At 36.6% G+C, this 13,914-nt stretch overlaps 1 protein-coding gene across 7 annotated transcripts in view; it reads right to left on the minus strand.

The window, feature by feature from the left end:
* Window positions 1–13,914, minus strand: part of AKAP9 (A-kinase anchoring protein 9) — a 166,820-nt gene that overhangs the window by 94,077 nt on the left and 58,829 nt on the right. For all 7 annotated transcript variants that reach the window (XM_054493903.2, XM_063667569.1, XM_054493902.2 and 4 more), the window contains 3 exons: window positions 10,822–13,209; window positions 1,430–1,643; window positions 78–157 (listed from right to left, as the gene is read on the minus strand). In XM_054493903.2, coding sequence (XP_054349878.1) covers window positions 78–157; window positions 1,430–1,643; window positions 10,822–13,209 — 2,682 coding nt within the window. The remainder of the gene's footprint in view (window positions 1–77; window positions 158–1,429; window positions 1,644–10,821; window positions 13,210–13,914) is intronic.

Raw genomic sequence — 13,914 nt, forward strand, 5'->3', positions numbered from 1 at the left:
CCTCAGCCTCCCAAAGTGCTGGGATTATAAGTGTCAGCCATCACATCTGGCCATAAGAGTACTTTTAAACATCTTACCTGTAAAAAATAAGAACATTCTTCAGACACTGCCTTTTGAAGTTTTCCAATGAGCAGATGTAAAGGCTTTCCTTCATCACCTAATAGAACAGATAATGGATTAAGAAATTCAATTTACATACTTAAGAACTATGATCATATTTAACTTATGTTTCAACTGGAAGCTCCCCTGCAGTAACAATCATTTTAAATTCTTTATTTCTTTGAATTATTTTCCATTGCTCAACATTGTCTGAGAAAATTTGTGAGATTTTCCATTTCTATCCACAAAATGGTACAAAGCAGTGACTTCCTTTTACTACAACCCAACACAAAAAAATGCATCATATATCATAACCTATTACATACATCTATGTAAAACTGAAATAAAAATCTCAGAAATCAATATTCTTCTACTGTAGTGTCATATACTCCAAAGTTTTCTGTTCTACTTTGTTTTTTTTTTAAAAATGTTGATCATTACTCACTAAACTGACTTCACCACCCATTAATGGACCTATTAATTAGCCTCTAGTTTGAAAAACACTAGCCTGTTTGACGAGGACATCATTAAAAATATCACATGCTTAAAATCTTATTAAATTCAAACCCAAAGCACTCCTGAAATTTAAAAGTTTGGTACTGTTATTTAAGCCACTCTCAAATTTCTACTCTTGAATGCAAACTTCTTTTCCATCCTCATTAACATTTAGTTAATACTTACTGTTTATGGAAATGACAGCTTCAGTTGCTTAACTGGTGTTCTAATCACTACTCTTACCTCCCCCAACTCACCGCAGTGGTGTCATCATAAAATAAAAGCCATATTGTGTTACTCTACTTAAAATCCTGCAGTAGGTCTTATCACCAACAGCATAAGGCTTATACATGCTTCTTTCAGAATAAAACTTTTTCTAATCAAACTCTTGCCAATCTCTCCAGCTGTAATCCCAACTACTTTCTCACACACCTTGAACTCTCAATTTCCCAAAATGGGTGTACCCTTACACCTCAATTCTAAAGACTCCAGAGCCTGCCTTAAAATTCCAACCCCACCACTCTACCCCCTCACCCTACTCATCCTGCCAGGAAGTACTAGATGTTTCTCCTTTCTCCTCCCATTCTTTCTATTCATTCTTCTGTTGGAGAAATTGTTTATTTTATGTATGCTTTCGCAATGGATTGTGACTTCCTATGGGAAAATGATTTTAGCTTTCTCAAGCACTTAAATGAACGTCTAGTGATTATATCAACAACTGGTAAACAAATCACCTTCCTCTGTGGGTTCTATGACAAGAAAAAAATTATAGAATGGTGGGCTCTATCCAATACTTATTTGGATCATGGTACTTATAAGTCAGAAACCATTTTACCTGTTTCTTGTGTTTTCATAGTCTGTAGCTCTAACTGGTGTATTTTCTGAAGTTCCTTCATCTTTTCCTCTTGAGCAGAAATAAGCTCTTCTTTAAGACTGCAAAGAGCTTTATCTTTTTCATTTTCCATATATTCACGAACCTGATCCACATGAGTTGAATAAACCAGAGAGAGGCAAATGCGTTGGGCTTCCATCTGTAGCCTTAAATCATTCTTAAAGTAAACATATGTAAACATTATAATATTTTTAAATGACAAATCAAATAATTTAACTTCTTTTTTTTGCATATACTGACTACAAGAGTTTAAAAATTCATGAGAACTGAAGTCTAATTTTTTTTCTGTCTTCGTGCTGTTGCATTGATCTACCTTTCTTTTTCAAGGAAAGTAGCACAATGTTTTCATTACCTCAGTTTTATACTAAATTGTGATATTTGGTACAGCTAGCATGACTCATCTTTTTTATTCTAAAATATTTTAAATGTACAGACATGGAAATAATGAAGTAATAAACATTTATGTACTCACAACCCAAATTAACAAATACTCACTCTGTCACCCAGGCTGGAGTACAGTGGTGCAATCATGGCTTGCTGCAGCCTTGACCTCCTGGGTTCAAGCGATCCTCCCACCTCAGCCTCCCAAGTAGTTAGGACTATTGGTGCATGCCACCATGCCCAGCTAACTTTTTATTTTTAGATAAAGATGGGGTCTCACTCTGTTGCCCAGGCTGGCCTGAAACTCCTGGGCTCATACAATCCTCCCAAAGTGCTGGGATTACAGGTATGAGCTACCGCACCCCACCTACTACTTGTTTTTATTCACTGTTATATCACCAGGGACTAAAATAGTGCATAGAATGCAGTACAGGCTCACTCAGTATTATTATATAAATGTTGATTTGTAGGGTCTCTTTCCTATACATTAAAATTTCACAAGGATCTCAATGTGTTTCTGGGCTTTCCATTACGCTCCACTGACCTAATTGTCCATCCTAGCATCAAACCATACTGTCTATTATGATTTTGTAGTAAATCTTGCTGTCAGATGCAATACATTTTTCTAGGGCTCTCTTGATTATTCTTGAGTATTTACTTGTCTATATCAATTTTACAATCAGTTTTTCAAGATCCATGAAAAATTTCCTTGTAATTATGACTGGAAGTACACTGAATATAGAGATTAATTTGGAGAGAACTGACATTTTTCTTTACATCTTTCCACTATGAATATGGTACATATTGCCATATAGTGAGGTCTTTACATGCTTCAGTGTTTTATAATTTTCTTGACAAAAGTTCAAAGCATCTTATGTAGGGTTTATTTTGTTATTCATAAATAAGTTTTCATATTCTTTATCTCATTTCTTATTCTTGTCAAATTGCATTGGCTAGGAACTACAAAGCAATGTTGCAATAGTAATGTTGAAAGTGGGTATCCTATACTTGATTCTATACTGGATTTTAATGAATGCTTCTATCATATTTTATTCTATACTTGATATTAACGCGAATGCTTCTAAATTTCACTATTAGAAATGTTATCTGCTAAATGTTTTAATGAAAGCAATTACTGCGGTTAAGAAATTTCCCTTCCATTCCGGATTTTCTCCATTGAAAAAAGTTATGAGTTATTAGTTTTTTATGGATTCTTTTCCAATACGTATTAAAATGATTATATGGGCTGGACACAGTAACTTGTACTTATAATCCCAGCTACTCAGGAGGTTCAGGTGTGAGTATTGCTTGAGCCTAGGAATTCAAGACCAGCCTGGGAAACACAGAAAGACCCCACCTCTAAAAAAATTATAATAAATTAGCCAGGAGTGGTAATATGTGCCTGTAGTCCCAGTTACTTAGGAGGCTAAGATGAGAAGATTGCCTGAGTCCAGGAGTTCAAGGTTGCAGTGAGCTATAATCATGCCACTGCACTCCAGCCTGGCAAGAGCAAGAACTTGTCTTTAAAAAAGTAAAATAAGGCCAGGCATGATGGCTCACTCCTGTAATCCCAGCACTTTGGGAAGCCAATGTGGAATAACTGCTCGAGCCCAGGAGTTTAAGTGCCAGGGTCTGACCTGTAGACTCAGGCTGCACAACAGATGAATAACGTACTCAGACACCAGTATTCAGTGAAAGAGTGGCTAGGGGGCTGGGCTGTTCGCAGAAAGAATTGCAGTAGTGCACGCCCTGACTAGCTAGCCCTGCGGGCATTTATTCAGCATAGATTTAATGACAAAGGCTTTGAGCCAACACACTTGTGGGTAATTAATCTAGTCGCCCTCCCCAGAGAGAGCAGTCCTGCGAATGATCAAAGGTTGGTCTTAGGACCACATGAGTAAACAAGCTCTCTAGATAAACTCCCTTACAGTCCTATGTAGCTACGCCCTAAGCTTTTAAGAGAATTCAGCTGCCTTCAACCAAATCTTTCACTGAAGCTAGGCAAACCTCCCGGCCTCCCAAGGTTTGTGTCTATTTCCTATAACTTTATCTCCCACCACCCTGACCGATCCCCTACATTTAAGACCAGCCTGGGCAACACAGGGAGATCCTCCTGTCTGTAAAAAAATGTTTTAAAAAATCTTAGCTGGGCACGGTGCTATGTGCCTGTTGTGGTCCCAGCTAGTTGGGAGGCTGAATTGGGAGGATCACTTGAGCCTGGGAGGTTGCAGCCACAGTGAAATGTGATTGTCCCACTGCACTCCAGCCTGGGTGACAGAGCAAGACCCCATCTCAAAAACAAAACAAAATAAAAAATAAAATTTATCATATGGATTTTTTTCCTGCTATCTATGAATGTGAAGGTTACATTAATAGATTTTTCAGATGTTGAACTATTCTTCCATTCTTAGAATAATTTGCTAATATTTTATTTAGGATTTCTACAACCACTCATAAGTAAGATTCATCTATAATTTTATTTATTTGTAGTGTTCTTATCAGGTCTTCATATCAATATTATACCAGTCTCATAAGATAACTGGGTTTTTCTTTTGTCTAGCTTACCTTTCTTCTTTCCTTCTTTTCTTCCCCCTAGTTCTCTCTCTTTAATCCTATTTTATTAAGCAATTATATATTCGTTGAGAGTTGGTAAGACCCACTTGTAAAATGGCCTCAGTCTAATATTTTTGGTTGGAGGAGAGGAGAGAGGGAAAACCTCTATGATTTCAAATTCTTTAATGGCTATTGGTTTATGCAGGTTTTGTATTTCTATTTGAGTTGATTCTGGTAGTTTATATTCTTCCAGAAAACCATCCAGTTTATGTCTATTTTCAAATTTGTTGATGGGTGTTTATTTATAGTATTTTTTTATGACTTTTATGAATCTCTATGGTATCTATACTTAGGTTTTGATTTTCATTCATTTGATTTTGTTTGTTTGTTTTAGAGACAGGGTCTCACTCTGTCACCCAGGCTGAAGTACAATGGTGCAATCATAGCTCACTGCAGAACATCTGGCTGATTTTTTAATTTTTTGTGGAGACAGGCATCTTGCTATGTTGCCCAGGTTGGTCCTGAACTCCTGGGCTCAAGCAATCCTCCTGTCTCAGCCATCCAAAGCATTGGGATTATAGGTGTGAGCAACTGCACCAAGCCTCATTTGGTTTATGTCTTTTTTTCCCGATCATGTTCTTTTTTTTTTTTTTTTTTTTGAAATGGAGTCTCGCTGTGTTGCCAGGCTGGAGTGCAGTAGTGCGATTTCAGCTCACTGCAACCTCCGCCTCCAGGGTTCAAGCTATTCTCCTGCCTCAGCCTCCCGAGTAGCTGAGACTACAGGTGCACGCCACCATGCCCAGCTAATTTTTCGTATTTTTAGTAGAGATAGGGTTTCACCATGTTGGCCAGGATGGTCCTGATCTCCTGACCTCGTGATCCGCCTGCCTTGGCCTCCCAAAGTGCTGGGATTACAGGTGTGAGCCACTGCGCCTGGCCCCAATTTTTTTTTTTTTTTGAGATGGAGTCTCACTTTGTCACCCAGGCTGGAGTGCAGTGATGCCATCTTGGCTCACTGCAACCTCCACCTCCTGGGTTCAAGGGATTCTCCTGCCTCAGCCCCCGAGTAGCTGGGATTACAGGTGCTGTCACCATGCCTAGCTAATTTTTTGTATTTTTAGTAGAGATGGGGTTTCACTGTGTTAGTCAGGATGGTCTTGATCTCCTGGCCTCGTGATCCACCCACCTCGGCCTACCAAAGTGATGGGATTACAGGCATGAGCCACCACATCTGCTGGCCCATATTCTTGGAAGTCCAATACTTTACTACTGTTTTCTTTTCTTTTCTTTTTTTCTGTCGCCTAGGCTAGAGTGCAGTGGTGCGATCCCAGCTCACTGCAACCTCTGCCTCCCAGGTTCAAGCAATTCTCCTGCCTCAGCCTCCTGAGTAGCTAGGATTACAGGCACGTGCCCCCATGCCCGCTAATTTTTTATTTTTGGTAGAGACGTGGTTTCACCATGTTGATCAGGTCAGTCTTGAACTCCTGACCTTGTGATCTGTCCACCTTGGCCTCCCAAAGTGCTGAGATTACAGGTGTGAGCCACCACACCCAGCCACTAGTGTTTTCAAATAATAAACTTTCAAAATCCTTGAAAACTTTTCCTCCTGTTTTGCTTATTCTAACTTTGCTTATTTTGTTCTTAACTTTATTATTTCCTTCTTTTTACTTTTCTTAAGTCTACATGCTCTGATATTCTAGCCTCTAGAACTAACAGCTTGTTTTCAATATTTATAAAATCAATATATTTAAGGCTAAAAATTGTTCAACACATCATGTTAAATGCATTCTGCATTTTTCAAAAATATTCTTGACTCTTCTTCTGCATTTCTTCTTCCAGATAAACTATACACCAATTACTATTCTGCGTTTTTCAAAAATATTCTTGACTCTTCTTGTGCATTTCTTCTCCAGATAAACTATAAACCAATTACTAAGTTGAATTTCAGTAACTTTTCATTGTGAATTGGAATGGAACTACATAAGGATTACAGATTGATCTAGAGATAATCTGGGTTTTTACAATATTCAAATTTTCCCACTCAGAAATGAGACTTTTCATTTATTCAAGTCTCCTATCCTTCATTAAAGTGTATAATTTTATTTACATTGGTTTATTCATATTTATTTTACATTAAAGATATAAATCACTTGAGGTCAGGAGTTCAAGAGCAGCCTGGCCAACATGGTGAAACCCCATCTCTACTAAAAATACAAAAATTTGCCAGGCATGGTGGTGGCCACCTGTAATCCCACCTACTTGATAGGCTGAGTTTGTAGTGAGCTGAGATCCACTCTAGCCTGGGCGACAGAGTGAGACTCTGTCTCAAAAAAAAAAAAAAAAAAGAATTTCAGTTCTCATGCTTAATTTTTAATTTAATTACACATGTGAATTATGACAATTTATCTTTCTCTCCATTCATACCATGTATCTTTTTGTCTTTGCAATGGTTAGGACCTACACAATAGAATAGCAAGTGACAAAAGCTATTCTGATCTTCTTCCTGACTCTAACGTGAAGGCCTGTGCTATTTCACTGTTGGTTCTTGGTAAGTGGGCTTTATTTATTCTCCCCCTTTTATTAATGAACTCATTCATTCATTTAAAAAAATTATTAACTGCCTATCATGTGTCAGACATTATTCTAGGCACTAGAGATACAGGAGACTGGGTCCCTGCTCTCAAGGAGCTGATATTCTAGTGGTTCCTCCTGTAGTTTCTAAGCTCCGGTATCTCTTTTGATTCTAATAATCATCTTCAATTTTAAACACCTACACTTCAATCTATGACCTCTCCCAGCATCAACAATTAATCAGTATCTATAAAATTCCTGCCACTCTTCCCTCTTCCTTGCATCCCAACACTGCAAAGACTTCTATGATGTTTTTATTTTTCTCCTTTTGCCCAAACTACATAAGTGTATTAGAGATATTTGTGTGGCATCCACATTATTTCAAGCATATTTAGGCTGCTCTTAGGTGTTACCACTGTGTAAGTCACTGCTCGATTTCTTCTGTGAACTTCCCTTCCAATCAATAAAGAGGTTTGTCTTGGTAATGATGAATGGGCAGGAAGTTTACAGGCTTTACTTTATGTAGTTAATGTCAAATAGAGGGTGTATCTGAATGCCATCAAAAGTATCTTTTTAGTATCTCTTTAGTACAGAAAATAGAATTCTGGCTGGGGACAAAGACTCATGCCTGTCATCCTAGCATTTTAGGAGGCCAAGGCAAGAAGATCATTTAAGCCCAGAAGTTTGAGACCAGCCTGGGCAACATGGCAAATCCCTGTCTCTACAAAAAATACAAAAACCTAGCTGGGTGTGTGGTGCATGCCTGTAATACTAGCTACTCAGGAGGCTGAGGTGAGAGAATCACCTGAGTCCAGGAGGTCAAGGCTGCAGGATGCTGTGATTGTGCCATGAGACTCTAGCCTGGACGGCAGTGAGATCCTGTCTCAAAAAAAAAAAAGAAAAGAAAAGAAAAGAAAAAGAAAATTAGAATTCTTAATAAGAAAATTTGACCATCTGAGGGTCAAATTCAGGTCTTCTCCCAAAAATGCTTCCTAAAAAATTTTAAAAGATGTGTGACATTTTCACAAGTAACTGCCATACATTTTGGTTTTGAAAACAATTCCAGACATTTAACAGAACATTAATAGTTAAGCAATTTGGCCAGGCGTGCTGGCTCACGCCTGTAATCCCAGCACTTTGGGAGGCTGAGGCTGTTGGATCACCTAAGGTCAGGAGTTTGAGACCAAACTGGCCAACATGGTGAAACCTTGTCTCTACTAAAAATACAAAAATTACCCAGGCGTGGTGGTGCACGCCTGTAATCCCAGCTACTCAGGAGGCTGAGGCAGGAGAATTGATTGAACCTGGGAGGCGGAGGTTGTAGTGAGCTGAGATCACGCCACTGCACTCCAGCCTGGGTGACAGAGTGAGACTCGGTCGCAAAAAAAAAAAAAAAATTGTTAAGCAATTTGAATTTCTTGACTCTATTTAGGCAATTAAATATATAAAATATCTCTACATTTGATATAAATCATAAATATAAAATATCTCAACATTTGATATAAGATCATAAATATGATATATTTAGGAATAAAAAGAGAAAACTTTCCAATGGCTTCCAAAGTCTGCAAGATTCTCCAAGGTCTGGTCTCTTCCTCCTTCAAACTCTTCTTCCACTCTCCCGCTCTCTCAAACTCAACTACACAAGCCTTCATTCTGTTCTTTAAACTTACCCATGTCTTTACAATTGCTCTAATTTCAATGTCATTCAGATCTCAGCTCAAATGTCAATTCCTCCTAGAGACCTTTCCTGACCACCATATTTAATGTCGTTACCACCCTCTCCATCATTCCCAATATCCCCAATGAACATCGATGCAAAAATCCTCAATAAAATACTGGCAAACCGAATCCAGCAGCACATCAAAAAGCTCATCCACCATGATCAAGTGGGCTTCATCCCTGGGATGCAAGGCTGGTTCAAATATGCAAATCAATAAATGTAATCCAGCATATAAACAGAACCAAAGAGAAAAACCACATGACTATCTCAATAGATGCAGAAAAGGCCTTTGACAAAATTCAACAGCACTTCATGCTAAAAACTCTCAATAAATTAGGTATTGATGGGACGTATCTCAAAATAGTAAGAGCTATTTATGACAAACCCACAGCCAATATCATACTGAATGGGCAAAAACTGGAAGCATTCCCTTTGAAAACTGGCACAAGACAGGGATGCCCTCTCTCACCACTCCTATTCAACATCGTGTTGGAAGTTCTGGCCAGGGAAATCAGGCAGAAGAAAGAAATAAAGGGTATTCAATTAGGAAAAGAGGAAGTCAAATTGTCCCTGTTTGCAGATGACATGATTGTATATCTAGAAAACCCCATTGTCTCAGCCCAAAATCTCCTTAAGCTGATAAGCAACTTCAGCAAAGTCTCAGGATACAAAATCAATGTGCAAAAATCACAAGCATTCTTATACACCAAAAACAGACGAACAGAGAGCCAAATCATGAGTGAACTCCCATTCACAATTGCTTCAACGAGAATAAAATACCTAGGAATCCAACTTACAAGGGATGTGAAGGACCTCTTCAAGGAGAACTACAAACCACTGCTCAACGAAATAAAAGAGGATACAAACAAATGGAAGAACATTCCATGCTCATGGATAGGAAGAATCAATATCGTGAAAATGGCCATACTGCCCAAGGTAATTTATAGATTTGATGCCATTCCCATCAGGAATGACTTTCTTCACAGAAATTACTTTCTTCACAGAATTGGAAAAAACTACTTTAAAGTTCATTAGGAACCAAAAAAGAGCCCACATTGCCAAGTCAATCCTAAGACAAGAGAACAAAGCTGGAGGCATCACGCTACCTGACTTCAAACTATACTACAAGTCTACGGTAACCAAAACAGCATGGTACTGGTACCAAAACAGAGATATAGACCAATGGAACAGAACAGAGCCCTCAGAAATAATTCCATCATTCCCTATCACATTATCCTGTTTTATTTCTTCATAGAATTTATCACTATTTCTAACTATCCTACTTGTTTCATTTATCACCTGCCTCCCTCACTAAAATATATGCTCTTTGAGACCAGAAACCTCTCTCTTGTTGGCCACTATATTCGTACGTGCCAAGAGAGTCAATAAATATTTGTTAGATAAATGAATAAACACATAAAACTTTAGTTAGCATCATTACATTGTAGATAGCAGAATTTTCCTGTTATTTTAATATCAGTATCTGGCAAATATAAATTATCAGGAGTGATCTATTATTATATACATATAATTCTTTAATTATATTTAGAGTTAATACTGTTTTTTTCCCTTCAGGTATAATAAAGACTCTGAAAAAACTCTAGGACTTAAATCAAAGGTTTTTTTTTTCTCCCAGGAAAATATAATTTCATAACCACCTAACAACTATAGAGACTATTAAAAAGCTTAGGAGTTCATTTTCAGTTGTGGAGACTTGAAAACATCACTATGAAATAAAAACTCTGAAACCAATCTTTGAGATGATAACAAAAATTACAAAATGAAATTAATAACTTTTCTAATGCTGAGATTCTCCACAAAGTTATACAAACTCCTGTCCTTCCAAAGAAAATCTGAATTCATTAGTGTGTTTTATTTCCTGAGCAGAATATACAAGATAGATTAACTGAAAGAAAGGCAACAACGGTTAAAAAAAAAAAAGTACTTAAATGATAAATAAATGATAGGCTCAAGTTAAAATTACATCAGAGGGTTCATTTTCATTCTCTTGTAAGGATATGAACTTATGTTTTATGAAGGTGAAACCTTAGTGTGAAATGTACATTTTTTTCATTGTGCTTTACCATATATAAAGAAGTAAACATACCTGTTCTGATTTAAGTACATTGAGTTCTTTCTGAAGTTCATCATTTTCACTTGGTTGAGTTGCTCTAAGTGATGATTCTTTTGTTACAGATGGTAAGTGATCCAAAATCAACTGTTCTTGCTTACTTTCTTTTCCAATAGTCATATTTTCAAAAGAAACTTTATCTTTCACCATTATTTTTGATTCTTCACCAAAATTTTTATTTACTTTAGAAATTGATCCTTCAGCATCCCTGCTTGTCATAGTCACAACTCCATCTAATAAAGAGCTTACTTGAGTATCACATGACTGTACATTTTCTGCCCTGTTGTGGTTAATAATGATTTCTAGCTCTCTACATCTCAATGAAACTTGTTCTTTCTCTTGCTTTAAAGATTTAACTTGTTCATTTAGAAAACTAATCTCACCATGTTTCTGTTTCAATTGTTCAGAAAGATCAGACAGTCTCTGTGACAGCTCTAATTTCTCTCGCTTGGTTACCTCAAGTTTTTCCATGAGTTCTGTTGTATCCTTCTCAACAACCTCACCCAGTTCCAATGTTTCTGCTACAAAAGTTTTGTCTTCATCAAAGACAGAACTTTTCATTTTCACTGTAGTTGGATTTATTCTTTGCAAATGAAGCTCTTCATTAAGGGCTTTAAGCTTACTTTTATACTCTAATTCCTGTTTATTTTTACTGTCTTCTAAATCATCTTTTACTTTGAGAAGGCAAGCATACTCCTCTTGTAACTCTTGATAGTTAACTTCAAAGTTTTTTTCAGCAAATGAAAAAGTGTTCCTTTGCTTTTCAATCTCTTCATTTAGCTGAATACATTGTTGTTTGAGGTCCTCATTTTCCTCTGTAAGTATTTCTATTTCTTTTTCCCAGACAGAGTCTTTGGATTTGGACTTAATGGAGTCTATGAAAATCAATCTTTCTTCTTGGCTAACAGGAGTATGTATTTTCAACATGTCTTCAAGGGCTTTCTTTTCATCTTTAAGAATGTTATTCTCTGCTTCAAGTTGTGCAAATTTTTCTTGAAGATCATTCTCTTTTTCCTTCATCTGTTTTTCTAATAATTCTGTTTTAAGTTGTAATTCTTGAACTTCTTGTTCAAGTGTACCCTTTTCTTTTTCTTCTTGTCTGAGTATTTCAATTTCTTTTTGAAGTTCATTGATTTGAAGGGTCATTTCTTCTGACTTTGAATTTACAAGAGACTGCTGTAAATCTTTTAGCTTTGAAATTTCCAAAATTAATTGATTCTGCTTAGTTATCAAATTGTCTTTTTCAAACTGCATGGTTTCTATCTTTTGACTCATTTCATTCTGTAAACCATCTATCTGCTGTTTATAGTGAATGCCTAAATTATCTTTAAGTTTGTCAATATTTATTCGATGTTCAATTTCTAAATCTTCCTTCAGTTTGGAAAGCTCTTCTTCGTGACTAAATAGAAGCTGTGTTCTCAGCCTCTCTAATTCAGCTTCTTGTGATTCAGCCATTCTGTCTAACACAGCATTCTTTTCTTTTTCTAACATTTCAAGTTTTATCTTGTAATTTGTAACTTCTGCTTCATGTTTTAATTCTAGTTCCTTTCTGGATTCAGATGCAGAAACAATCTCAGCTTTCAAATCTTCCACTGTACTAAGGGACTTATGTGCTTCATTCAGTTTACTTTCTTGTTCAGCTATTGTCTGTCTAGCTCTCTGAATTTGTTCCCTTGAAAAGCTCAATTCTTCAACAAGGTCTTCAAGCTGCCTCTGTAGAGCACACTTTTCTTCTAAAATTAGTCCTAGTTCTTCCTTGAGTTTTTCCTTTTGAGAGTTAGTATCTTGCAATTTTATATTCAGTTCATTTATTGCCACATTCATTAACTTTATCTGATCTTCATTAGCTGTAATATTTGGATATGACCTTAAAGCATTCTCCATTTCTCCCTTATGCCGTGTTTTAAGTCCCTCCATCTGTGCCATGTGTTGTCTTATTAATTCTTGTTTCATTTGCACTATCTGCTGCCCATACATCTCATCCAGCTCTGCCCGGAGTTGTTCTAACTTTCTTTGTGTTTCTTGTTCCATTCGTTGTACTATATCAGTTTCGAACTGGCTGTCTTTATGATTTCTCTTCTGAAGTTCTTCAACTGTCCCCATTAACTGTTTTATTTCTTCAGAAGATTGTCTTTCTTTTTGCTTAGAATTAGTCAGCTCTAATTTCATGTTTTTTATTTCTTGGTTCTTTTGCACAACCTGTTCTTGTAATTCTCCTAGTAATTTATCAGCAGTTGTTAATTTATCCTTTAGCTCAAGAGTTTTCTTTTCTTCTTCTATTATTTTTGTGTTTAATTCTTCAATGATTGTCTCCTTTTCCTGTATTTCTTCTTTATTTGAGTTTTCTACTTTTTTATCTTGTTCCTTTAGGGAAAAAAATGAAAATGTAAGAATGGCATTTTTAGCTTCTGGCAAATTATACTGTTTCATCTTATTACCAAAAGACTGATAGAAGTTTCTCTTTTAAAAAATTCTACAAAAAGTAAATGTTGGTCCTGCCCCTCAATTTTTTCCACAATAATGAGACTTAGAACTCATGTACCCAACACTACTTGTGAGCGAACACTACAGTAGTTTTGGCCTTCTTAGAAGAAATTTCTCTTAAAATTTCTGTGATTAAAATTTTTAGTTTAAAAACCCAGTCTGATTTCAGATGTCTCCAAATGTTAGCTATATTCTCTATAGCTAAAGTACTGCATATACTCTAGACACATTCAGAAAGATAAAAATAAAGAAAAGTTCCTCACATGTATTCTGGTGACTTCAATGTGTGTCATGGGCAAGGGCTATGGAAAAAGAAAAACAACAAAAACAGATTCCTAACGGTCTGTCTTAACTTCAGTCCTGGGCTCTTAAGTCAGTCAGAAATATAGAGATATGCAATGCTTAAAAGACTGAACCTCAAGTGACATCTAAGACAACTATACCGTTTATGGCATATCAACTTGGTCCTAGACTTTTGGTTTAAACAGAATTTTCAAAGCAAAGCAGATACTCTCCCCCAGTTCTTATTTGGGGTTCTATTTTGGAATGGAGATAAGGCTAAGCCCAGACACAGGCCAAGGCATA

This window comes from Pongo pygmaeus, chromosome 6, assembly GCF_028885625.2.
Source record: "Pongo pygmaeus isolate AG05252 chromosome 6, NHGRI_mPonPyg2-v2.0_pri, whole genome shotgun sequence".
NCBI classification, from domain to species: domain Eukaryota; kingdom Metazoa; phylum Chordata; class Mammalia; order Primates; family Hominidae; genus Pongo; species Pongo pygmaeus.